General features: G+C 40.1%; 2 protein-coding genes across 3 annotated transcripts in view; one reads left to right on the forward strand and one right to left on the reverse strand.

The window, feature by feature from the left end:
- setd7 (SET domain containing 7, histone lysine methyltransferase) overlaps positions 1-13,069 on the reverse strand; it is a 519,573-nt gene that overhangs the window by 8,648 nt on the left and 497,856 nt on the right. The gene's annotated exons all lie outside the window — the stretch shown is intronic.
- The window catches only part of dnd1 (DND microRNA-mediated repression inhibitor 1), a 17,253-nt gene continuing 8,530 nt past the window's right edge, over positions 4,347-13,069 (forward strand). The window contains exons 1-2 of the mRNA XM_046031400.1: positions 4,347-4,502; positions 7,555-7,660. Of these exons, the coding sequence (XP_045887356.1) occupies positions 4,482-4,502; positions 7,555-7,660 (127 nt within the window). The 5' untranslated portion in view covers positions 4,347-4,481. The remainder of the gene's footprint in view (positions 4,503-7,554; positions 7,661-13,069) is intronic.

Consider the following 13,069-nt stretch of genomic DNA (forward strand, 5'->3'; position numbering starts at 1 on the left):
CCGCCTCCAGAGTTTTCCATTTTGTGAATATCTTGTACTGATCATCATTTTTTGTAATATTACTGTATAATTCACTAAAGTGATTAATCCAAGTATTTCCATCTTGGATCGCCAATTCATCCTGCTGGGTTTTGTTTAGGTTGTTCCATTTCTCCCAGAACTGGTTGGACTCTAAGGATTCCTCAATTTCACAGAGCTGGTTCTTGCTGTGTTGTTTTTTCTTAGTTTTTAGGGTGTACTTGTATTGTTTCAGAGTGGCCTCATATTGACAGCATATGTTGTGGTTATCTGGGTCCCTATGCTTTTCATTTGATAATTTCCTTAAAGTTTTCTTTAGGTTTTTGCATTCAGTGTCAAACCATTTGTTATTGTTCATTTGTTGAGGTTTTGGTTTGGAGGCTTTCAAATTAGACAATGAAGCCAAATGATGAAATATTGAATTGATTTTGTCCACAGCAGAATTTACACCAGAATTATTCTGTGGAAATGTTTCAGTTAGAAATAAATGAGTTAAATCATGTATGTTTTGATAACAGTTTTAGTTGAAGTTACTTTTTTTGCACAATGCACATTTCTTTCTTCTATATTTGGATTGCATAGCATGTTTTCTTACTGTGCAAATATGTCTTTTAATTGTTATGTTGTTACATTTCAAGAACATTTTTAACAACTTATACTATCACAAATGATGGGGACAAAATCAGCCATTTCAAAAAGTGATGGGGAATTGTTCCCAATGTAAATGTGCACACAGGCAACAATGGTGACTATAATTCTAATAGTTTGTTTAAAAGCCTTAAGCTGATGATACACAGGGGGAACTTTTTGAACAATGTTGCTGGGCAATCTGGCTGGTGGCAAGTCTGACATTTTAGTCCCCGGATCTCTTTTCAAGGAACTAAAAGGTTCCTTCAGAGTATTGTTGTGTGCGTTTCCATCGGGGTCTAAAGACCTGCAAAGATTAGGCAAATTAACCTGCTGACGTAGGCTGTAGGCCTGTACGCCGTACGAAAAGATGCACAGGCAGCTAAATTTATAAATGAACATCAGATTTGATGGAATATGATGAAAAACTACAGCCTGTGCTTGACCATTAAAACAGCTTTTTGTGCAGGAGTATAAAGAATAAACACGATAACGTTTGTTACAAATTTAATAGAAAAACAAATTGTCACAAAAATGAAATCCATCCATCCATCATCAACTGCTTATCCTGCGTACAGGAGCCAATCCCAGCTGACATCGGGCGCAAGGCGGGGTCCACCCTGGACAGGTCGCCAGTCCATTGCAGGACAAAAATGAAATGTTTGTTAAAATGACAGTTTGGAAGGTTATTAAAACATTTCCAGTCGACGAGAGCTGCAGATCAGCTGCAGCATCACATCTGTGTCACATGAGCGTCGGAGGAACCTGATGTTTAACAAGCTTTACTACCTGCTGTAATCAGCTGTTCTGCTTGTTTGGAGAGGAGGAGACCGACTTAGCCTCCATGTAAAAACTTCCTGAATGATGAAAACTTGACCCAGTATTTAGCGTAACTCCATCAGCTATTAGCTGTAAACACACCGCTGTATGCTGGCTGACGTTTCCGAGCAATACATTTAATGCCTACGTACGATCACAGCGGACATTGGCGAGACTTGTTTGGCTATTGGTTAAATGTGATTTATTGGTTTGCAAACCAAAGATTCAGAAATTCACTGCAAGTCAAGCCCTGCCCCCCCAAAGTACCAGTACTTTCAGAAAGTACTACCCCCTGAGCAGGGACTTTTTAGGGGGTAAAATGAAGACCCTAGAACTAAATTTAGACCCTGGTCCCTTCGGTGGGAACGCAGTGAGTTCCTCCAAAGGTTCCTAGTTCCGGGGTCTAGTTCCTTTGGTCAAAACGTAGCTTATGTTTTGAATGGATAGTGGCGGGTGGTGGAGGGGTGGGGGGAGGGGATTATGATAATAAGGATTGATGGCAACATTGCTCTAAAAATTGCTCCGTTTATCATCAGCTTTAGTGTGACAGCCTTTAACAGACCACACAAAACTGGTGAATTTCTCTCTTTTTTTGCATTTCCCAAACAGCATTTCACCCATTAAAAGAAAAGTTTAAACCATGTGTTTTAAACAAGTTCTTTCTGTTAGGCTATGTGTTTTTAACAGTATAACAATAACAGAAATAAGGGATTGCCTACTAGCTACTGCAACAAACCACGAGACTCCATCCACACACAACTGAAGGGTTTCTTTTAAAAACCTGCCCCACAGACACAGCAAAAATCCAATTGAAATACATGAGCTAATTTCCCACAGGGAGACTTACCTGTTAGAAGTTATGTATTCTACATATTTTTTGCAGCAGAGTTAATAGTTTAAAGTTAGTAAAATCCATCACAGTCCCCAGCGAGGTAAGGAAAGTTACACTTAATTTCCCCTGTCCTCGACTTGCATGGCAGCAGCTGACGCTTCATGTTCCTCAACTTACTGATTTTTGTTTCTTACGCTCCACGATACCAAACATCCTATAATACACCATGATTGGTACCTTGTCTCACCACTGCCCCCTGCTTAACCTTTAGTTTAGCTTGAAATAGGCCAAACATAACCAAAAACAAGTGAATACGACCCATGACAAACATAAAACTAGATCTATTTTAAATTAAAACACCAATTTAAAAGGGAAAGATTTAAAAATAGGCGCTATTATTTGTTATTCACTTTTTTGCCTTTCTTCTTTTTCTCCGCTAAAAGTGTTTGGGCAGCAAAAACTGCTGCACGAAAACTCACCAAAATTGGTTGGTTGCAAATTCCACCCACTACTCCAGCAAAAAAATGGCCCTAGTAGGCTTCATGGTGGCACTATAACAACCATCTTTATATTTTTGCAATTATCTCAAAAACGGCTTTGTTTAGAGTCAAAGTTCTTTCATCATTTTAATCTGTGGATTCATCTGCATCTTTGTGTCATGTCAATCTGTTTTTTTTCCATAAATTTTTACTTTTGTGTCTTTACATACAATTTTACATAGATGCCCGTAAATCAAAATTGGCTTAAGCTATTGTAACCAAACTTGAATCGTCTGCTCAGATGGTGGGCCTGAGCTTTGCTGAGCAGACCTGGGATATTCTTCCACTAGGGGGCATTACACTTGCTAAAAGTTTATACCTCGTAATTTGCTGTATGGATTCGTACAAAATTCGGTTTGTACGATCTCGGGTCACTACTCAGTTAATGTATAAAATTTGGTAATGATTGCTCAAACTAGGCGTGGCTTATTACAAGAAATGTAAATTTCTAGACATTTCTCATTCCTAACTTCAAAAAATCTAAAAAAAATCATCCGTAGGTCCTAGAGAGCTGAAACCTTTTCAGCACATCCACTGATATGTGACAACCTATGGTAAATTCAGAAGTCATATTTTTCAGAATATGCAAATTCAATTAACATCTATATCTCTACAAGTCTTTATTCAAATGCTATCAAACTAGACAGAGTCGTTCTCCAGATGACAGATATCAAGTGTTTCAAAGGGTTTTCAGATCAGTCCGTTTTATTTGGATCTAGTGACACTTTCTGTTTCATTTTCTCTGCCAAGAAGTGTTTGTGCAGCTTAAACTTTAAACCGCTGAAATACAAAATGTCGCAGGCGGGTTGAACATTTCACGCAGTAGTCAGGTAGGCCTACATATAATGACACTAATCTCAAAGTGATGCTGTAAAAATCACATTTGCGTTTCCCCAATTATCTCAAATTCCAAATTCTTTCACCACTTTAATCTCTCAAGTCGTCTGCGTGTGTTTCTCTCCTCTGAAAATGTAAAATGTTGCTTTTTTCATGACTTGCTTGGAACCCGATCATTGCTGCCCGCGGCTATATTTAGGCTATATGTAGCTTTTATCATTGTGGTCTTCTGACTCTGCATTTATTAAAATATCCTATGTTGCCTGAATGAAAGATATATCTGTAGGATATTTGACACAATACTTCCAAATATGTAGGCTAGAGAGAAATCATGTGTTTATATATCTTATGAAATGTACTGTGTTATTAGGCTATCTAAATGGTTAGGATGGCTGAAAATATTAATTAACAAGGTCTAAACTTTAATGGCGGTTAATATTGTTAATTATAGGCTACATGGTGTTTTCCAAATATAAACAGGGATATTAGACACAGAACTACCAAACACATGTTCATCGTCAACAATAGCAAACTGCAAACCCTTCTTTGGCCACTTTGTGATTATTCCATGAAGAGAAAGGTTAAAGTTTCGCAAAGTCATACCTTTGCACGTTGTGACTGATAAAAGCAGCTGTGGCCCTGCACGGAAAGTGGGCGATACAGCTTTAACATGATGCGCGCGCTCCCGCGGACAGCAATCACTTTTCGGCGGTGTAGGTGGACCGTGCTGGCCAATAGTGGCTCCAGGTGAGAGCAGCGGGCCACAGAGTGGCGTCAGCGTCCGCGCGAACGTAACAACCGTGGAGACGATGGAGAGCAAGCAAAGCCAGGTACCTTTACACTACAGCCTGCTTTCTGGGTGTTGTTTTTGTTTTTATTTGTTTTAATTGAGTGTTTATAAAGTAAACAGAAATAGGCTAAAAGGAAATAAAAAGTCGGTCTGGGTTGTTTGAGCAGCAGGAGCAGCAGTGACGGCGCGAGGCCACTCTGCTTTGATTTGACTAGTTAGTTTGAATCGTGCTCCACGCGCTCTTTATACACACGAGCGTAGTTGGCTACATTGTGGCAGAGTTGGCTACATTGTGTTAAGTCGCCTTGCAATGGCTTGTGCTTTACAAGGTCACTTAGTTTGTCATGTTGTCTTTTGATAAACATCGTTTTACATTGCTTTTTCCTTCTTTCCCGTTCAGTACGGTTTGGTCGAGCCCCACCTGCCGCTTATTACATTAGGTGCGTTTGATTTGACTGCAAGTGACTTCCGTTGACTCTATAGTCAAACATGAGATGCGGGCAACTGCAGGGGTATAAATACGTTCCACCTCCCGTTGACTGCGTGAGCTCAGAATAGTGGCCTGTAGATAACGTTCTTGCTTTCTTTTTTATTGAGAACCATATACTTCTGAATTTACCAGGCAACCGTAAAAAAGGGAGTCATCAAATTGGGTGAAAATATGACATACAAGGCCCTACTTCTTTTACAATAACAAACCCCTTAACTTAACAGTTCTGTAAGCTTTCTTGTTGGAATTGAAAGCTATAGCTGTGGCCAAATGTAACAAGTGAGCTGCCAGAAGGAGGAGATCAAATAAATTGCATTCCCTTTAGAAGAGATCAGATCTGAAGTTTTTGAATACACGTCATGCGTGTCAGGCCTTGAAACAGCGAGGGTAAAGTTCTGTCATCACAAAGGTGGTTCCCACTTGGTGGAGGAGAACAACTGCTGGCACCAGACTGAAAAAACTGCAGCCACCTTGCTACCATGAGGTTTTAATGTCATGTGACATAATGACATTAAGACAGCGCTGTGAATCACTGCATGAAGTTGTATGCACCAATTAATAAAGAACCTGCAAGTGTTTTTTTTTTAAACGTTTTGTTTGTTTCACTAGAAATGACTATTTCCGGACCCAAATGTTCGTTTGTTGGGTAGGTTTTTGGTTTAAAATTTTGGGAATCGAATATTTGTTTTTTCCCCACACGTCTGACATCAGTGCTTGTAAAATATCCACTGTGTCCTCATCTTCTTTATTCATCCTCATTATTTCCGGATGTAAAGTTTTCTAACTCTCTTAGTTTAAGTAACAGCATCTCCCGACAGAACACCACGGTTGAATTTCAGCACGTTATAACATAACAAGTTGTTGTAAACTCTTTCTTCACCTGTCACTGCTCTGCGCACGCACACACAAACACGGATTCCCTTCCGCCCCACAAAGCAGTCAACCTGGAGAAACACTGTGCTGCTGTCATCTTGTGCTCTGAGATGATGTTTAAAGTTAATAATATTTGATTAGTATTTCGTAGACTATTAGGGATAATGCATAATCAAGTTCAATAAGCATGATTTCTAAATCTAATAAATGTGATTATGATTTCTGCCTAGACTACAACAAACTAACAACAACATAATGGGCACATTTCAATAATTAAATTAGGCCTACTGAAGAACAGACCCATCTCCACAAATCGTTTAAGTGCTGTGCCAGCGACACTCCCCGGCCACTTTGTTAGTTACACCTGTTCAGTTGCTTTAACACAAATAGCTAATCAGCCAATCACATGGCAGCAACTCAGTACATTTAGGCATGTAGACGTGGTCAAGACAACTTGCTGAAATTCAAAGCGAGCATCAGAATGGGGAAGAAAGGGGATTTAAGTGACTTTGAACGTGGCATGGTTGTTGGTGCCGACGGGCTGGTCTGAGTATTTCAGAAACTGCTGATCTGCTGGGATTTTCACACACAACCATCTCTAGGGTTTACAGAGAATGGTCTGAAAAAGAGGAAATATCCAGTGAGCGACAGTTGTGTAGACAAAAATGCCTTGTTGATGTCAGAGGTCTGAGGAGAATGGGCAGACTGGTTCGAGATGACAGAAAGGCAACAGTTACTCAAAAAACCATTCGTTACAAGCAAGGTAAGCAGAATACCATCTCTGAACGCACAACACATCCAACCTTGAAGCAGATGGGCTACTGCAGCAGAAGACCACAGTGGGTGCCCCTCCTGTCAGCTAAGAACAGGAAACTGAGGCTACAGTTCACATAATTGGACAATAGAAGATTGGAAAAACGTTTCCTGGTCTGATGAGTCCCGATGTCAGCTGCGACATTCAGATGGTAGGGTCAGAATTGGGTGTAAACGACATGAAAGCATGGATCCATCCTGCCTTGTATCAACGGTTCAGGCCGCTGGTGGTGGTGTAATGGTGTGGGGGATATTTTCTGGGCACACTTTGGGCCCCTTAGTACCAAATGAGGATCTTTTAAACGCGACAGCCTACCTGAGTCTTGTTGCTGACCATGTCCATCCCTGTATGAGCACAGTGTACCATCTTCTGAAGGCTACTTCCAGCAGGATAATGGACCATGTCACAAAGCTCAAATCATCTCAAACTGGATTACTTCAACATGACGATGAGTTCACTGCACTCCAATGGGCTCCACATTCACCAGATCTCAATCCTTTGGGATGTGGTGGAACGGGAGATCTTCATCATGGATGTGCAGCAGACAAATCTGCAGCAACTGTTTGATGCTATCATGTCAATATGGACCAAAGTCTCTGCAGAATGTTTCCAACACCTTGTTGAATGTATGCCGCGAAGAATTACGGCAGTTCTGAAGGCAAAAGGGGGTCCAACCCGGTAATAGCAAGGTGTACCTAATAAAGTGGCCAGTGAGAGTAACTGCCCCTCAGGAGGCTTCTGGAAGTTGGCCAATCAGAAGAGAGTAGGCTTTACAGGCAGGACATAAACAGTGTTCAGATATAGGGTGAATAAAGGTTAATAAAGATCTGTCTATCCATCTAGTCATATAGGTTGATCTGTTAGTTGCAGAGGTGCTGTTGCTGAGAAGGCGTTCACACTTTGTTTTCCCCTCAGGTGCTGAACCTTGTGCGGGTGCAGGAGCTGGAAACCTGGCTGAAATCAACCAATACAAAGCTGACTCAAGTTAACGGCCAGAGGAAGTATGGAGGACCACCTGAGGGTAAGAGAGGCTGATCAGCCCTTTACCTTCCCTAACACTGGATATTTCCTCTTCTTCTGACCATTCTCTGTAAACCCTAGAGATGGTTGTGCGTGAAAATCCCAGTAGATCAGCAGTTTCTGAAATACTCAGACCAGTCCGTCTGGCACCAACAACCATGCCACGTTCAAAGTCACTTAGATCTCCTTTCTCCCCCATTCTGATGCTCGGTTTGAACTTCAGCAAGTTGTCTTGACCACGTCTACACAACTAAATGCATTGAGTTGCTGGCATGTCTGGCATGATTGGCCGATTAGCTATTTGTGTTAAAGCAACTGAACAGGTGTACCTAATAAAGTGCCCATTATGTTGTTGTTAGTTTGTTGTAGTCTAGGGCTGCTCGATTATGGCAGAAATACCTTTACACAATATCTTACTCTTGTATTTTTAATTTTTTTTTGTAGTCTATCAATAATATATAATAATAATAAAATTGTGAAAAATGCCCATAACAAGTTCCAAGTAGTTTACGTTTATTCAAGAAACAGTCCAAACACCCAAGAATACGTTTATAGTGATGTAAATCAGAGAGAGGCCACACATTCTCACAGTAGTAACATGACAAAAGTAGGGATGCAACGGTTATAGATTTTGTTGGTATGATTACAGTAGGAGGAATTATCCCGGGTTCATGATTAAGCATTAATTAATTTTACATCATCAGTAATTACTTAAGTTGATTTTTAATATTCAATTACATTAACAATTATACATCTATAATATTTAAGTATTAATATAAGATGAATATTAACTTTATTTATCCCCAAGGGAAATTGTTAAGGAGGAGAATAAACTGAACTGTATTTCTCCTCAACTCTCATCCTTTTTAGTGAAAATGATAGAAATTGAGAACATCTCTCATGCTGTGTTATTATTAACTGAAATGCAGGTAATTGGTAGTCCTGGAAGTCTATAAGGTCCTGATGTTATGTTAGTGTTTTACACATTTTCTCAACACAGAGAGGAGGAGGCAACAGGATGTAATGTGAAAATTTCAGTGACTGAAGGTCTTGAGCAGCTGCATCCAAGCCTTGCATCACCAAGTGAATTGCAAAGCATCGGATGCAGTGGTATAAAGAACGCCACCACTGGACACTAGAGCCGTGGAGACGTGTTCTCTGGAGTGACCAATCTAGCTTATTTGTCTGGCAATCTGATGGGCAAGTCTGGGTTTGGCGGTTGCCAAGAGAACGGTACTTTCCTGACTGCATTGTGCCAAGTGTAAAGTTTGGTGGAGGGGGGGATTATGGTCTGGGGTTGTTTTTCAGGGGTAGGGCTTGGTCCTTAGTTCCAGTGAAAGGAACTGTTAATGCTTCAGCATAATAAGACATTTTGGACAATTTCATGCTACCACCTTTGTGGGAACGGTTTGTGGATGGCCCCTTCCTGTTCCAACATGACTGTGCACCAGTGCACAGTGCAAGGTCCATAAAGACATGGATGAGCGAGTTTGATGTGGAGAACTTGACTAGCCTGACCTCAAATTGATAGAACACCTTTGTGATGAATTAGAGCAGAGACTGCGAGCCAGGCCTTCTCATCCAACATCTGATGCTTGACCTCACACATGCGCTTCTGGAAAAATGGTCACAAATTCCCATCAACAGACTCCAAAACCTTGTGGACAGCCTTCCCAGAAGAGTTGAAGCTTTTATAGCTGCAAAGGGTGGGCCAACTCCATATTAAAGAATGGGATGTCATTAACCTTCATGTGCATGTAAAGTAGGCGAACCAAAACTTTTCGCAATGTAGTGTATCTATATACAGTACTGTGCAAAAGTAAGAATGCTTTCAGACTGAGACATTAGGGCTGCAACTATTTTGATTTTATTTATTATTGAAACAAATAATCAACTATTCCGATTAGGAATTGCAAAATTATAAGGGTTTTTCCAGGCTCAGAAAGGGTCTTTGGGGCGTGACTATGCACGACAGTAAGCATTATCAGTACTAGGGCTGAACGATTTTGGAAAATCTAATTGCGATTATTTTACCAATATTGCGATTTAATATGCGATTAATTAATTAACTAATTCACGAGAGGGGTCCAACTGCAGACCTCCACTGTTAGGCCACCTCCACTGTCAGGCCGGTCAGGACAGGAAATAACCATAAATAAACTGTTTTTTTACATCCCCCACAGGACGTAACATGATGCATTCTTAGTTGTTTTGCTACTCTACACTTTGCGACAACGTTGTGGTTAGGTGAGTGGTTAGCATTTTCCAAAACATTGAGTAAAGTCTGAATGCATTGCCCATGTTATATGTTCGCCATGAAAATAGCTATCGTAGTCAATATTGTACATCTAAATCACACAAATTACAGAATGTTACACGTGTGTAAGTTAGGTTATTTGTCATTCTACATGGCCAACAGTGGCTAGTGTTAGCTCCTGAAGTAGCAGGATTAGCTTTATTTCCCTTTTGATAACATAAGCTAACGTTAATCATAGACTGTAAGCTACTGTGTGTTTAGCTTTATTAAACGTTTTTTTGTGCAGCATTTAGCAAGGGCATAGGTTTGCATTTGTCTTATTATGTTGACTTATGACTCTCTGGTTAGTTATTTGTCCAAATGAAGATATAATAAAGATCCATATCGTTTAGATCGTTCGGTATAGCTTTTTCACACTTAAACAACGTGCAAAGACTTTGCTGGCTGTATGAATTAATCTTAGTTGAATTGAAGTTCATGTAGTGTTACTACGACAGTGTTTCCCAACCCTCTCCTGGAGAAAGTTACCCCCTGTCCTGCTTGATTTAATCTCTCCATGCTCCAACACAGCTGATTGAAGCAGCTTCAGGATTCATAACGATTTCATAGTTTGAATCAGCTGTTTTGGAGCAGGGAGAGATCTAACACACACGGTTATATAAACAGAACCACAGCCACTGTTGGCATATCCTAATTTGCGTGATTTAGATGTACAAATATTGATAGCGGTAGATATTTTGATGGAACATGCCAAGACCCATGCATTCAGACTTTTGTTTTAAATTTTTTGCATAATGCAGATCAGTCACTGCTGCCAACTCCTTTTCTGAGTGTGTAACCCGTGTATATACAGTGAATAAAGTAAAAGTATTATTACAGTAGGCTACTAACTTTTGTGTCTCCATTCATTTTTAAAAAGTGGATATTTACAAAATTATTGATACAGGTATAGGCTACATGTTGTATTATGCAATATAACATGTAGCCTAATCGATTGTAATAAATTCTGAAAATAGTGAGAAATGCTGTCACAGTTCCCTAAGTGACACCTTTACAAAGCTTGTTTTGTCAGTACAAACCTCAAAATGAGAGAGAGAGAGAGACTGACTGACTGACTATAGTTAATAACTGACCCAGTTATTAACTATAGGTAAAATCTAACTGCTAGTAAAAGCTTGGGAGAATTGGCTGGGGCCAAGGGGCCGCTGCTGCAAATAGTGGCTCCTCTGTGAATCAGAGTTGATGCAGAGCAGCTGGGAGACATCAGAGAGAAAACTAGAAAAATATTTTCTCCATATTTCTAATATTTCTCCATCAAATATGATCCATTTTCAACAGAGTCAGTGAAGAAAGTTGTTTTTGTACAGTAATCAGTGGGGCCCGGCCCCAGAAATACTATGCTTCAGCTGCTTCATATTGTTTTCATTAGATGCTAAATTAATAAGTTTTAAACAAACAAAACACATGTTTACGTTCAATGTTATTCACCAAAACTCATTGTGTGTATCCTTAAGCTCTAACAAATGTTTTGACTGCATGGCCTGCCTCATAGAACTGGCAAAGCCAATTTTTGAACATTTTTAACAGTGTTGTTTCAAAGTGAATAGGCACAAACATTGGTTACGTACTGTAACTCCAGATCTGTTGAAGAAATATTGTGAGCCGGGTTCAGGTGTGAAGAAGTTTTGGAGACTGATGAAGACCCCTATTAAGAATTTACAAAAACTTAAACACACATTGACACATTAAACATCAAATCATATAAAGACATACATTCAATAAACACTGCTACTGCATCAAAACTATCCACACTTCTTATTTTTATTTTTCAGAGGTTGGCGATTTGACGGCTTGGGAGTCAAAATTAACCGAGAAATAAGCCCCTCATGCCGTGTTTACCACAGAACATCTTCCCAAAGAGTTAACCTCACAGTACGGTTTGCAACTGTGTTGGGTACAGCCCGAAGCTGACCCAGAAATAACCACCCTCTTGGTGGGCTGAGACGGTTGAACACCACGCAGTCTTGAAGTCTCAAACCTACTGACCAACCAATGCCCTTCATGGACTTTATAAATCAGATTCATAGAGTTTAGACCTGTTGTGCTCACTGGATTACTTATTTTAGTTTTAAATTTGAACATTCATTAAATGACACATTTTTCCCGTGCACTGCTTACAGAGAGATCAGCCAGGACTCCGTTCTCAGACCTGAGTCCTCATTTAACAATAGCTCAGCTTAGTTCACAGCCGAATGATTAAAATCTACACACTTTTGTTTGATCTCGTCAAACAGAACAACATGGTATGGCCAAAATAAAATAAATTTGCACTTACCAGTTGTTGTTTTGTTGAGATCCTGTTTGTGACGCCAATTGATGAAGAAACATTGTGAGCCAGGTTCAGGTGTGAAGAAATTACGGAGACTGATTAAGATTTAACATAGCATGGTTTATTGAGCCAAGGAGAATACAGTACCAGCATACAACATGTGAACACGTCAAATGCCAACACCAAATTTGAAGGAAAACATCTTTTGGTTCCTTTTATATCTCTGTCGTCCCCCTAGTGCCTGTAGGTTTCCCTATTAGGTCATCTTTAGCTGGCCTTAACCTAGAACCTGTCGTCTCCCCAACAACGACAGTTTATATGTGAGAAATAACTAAAGCTGGAAAGTCAGTAAACACTTGTGGGGTCAGCTAATGTTCCCTGTTACACCTAAGAAAATTCTTTAACAGTATAAGTATAGGTGCAGCCCTCTAAAGCTTGATTTATACTCCTGTGTAGGGTCTACATTCGTAGCTATGCCGTTACACCGCCAAACGCTAGTTGCCGGTAGTGCTACAGTGTCCACTGTGTTGACTCCGCTAACGTGAATGGGGGTAAGAGTGGTTGTAGTAGTGACTGCATAGGGTACGGGGCTACACAGAGGCTACGCCGTCAATTTGACGCAGAAGTATAAATGCGCTATGGTTAGTTTGTTCATCCCTCCCCCAAGACGTACAGTCTACGCCCACCTACTACATGGACCCCACCTCGGTCTCACCTAGTGTATAGAAGTGTATAAGTTGAGCTTTTTATTGAGTAAAAACATGTCCCATCTACCGTAGATCGTAAACAACTTTACAACAAATTTTAAAGTCTAATTTGACTAA

This window comes from Micropterus dolomieu, linkage group LG19 (genome assembly GCF_021292245.1).
Source record: "Micropterus dolomieu isolate WLL.071019.BEF.003 ecotype Adirondacks linkage group LG19, ASM2129224v1, whole genome shotgun sequence".
Taxonomy (NCBI): domain Eukaryota; kingdom Metazoa; phylum Chordata; class Actinopteri; order Centrarchiformes; family Centrarchidae; genus Micropterus; species Micropterus dolomieu.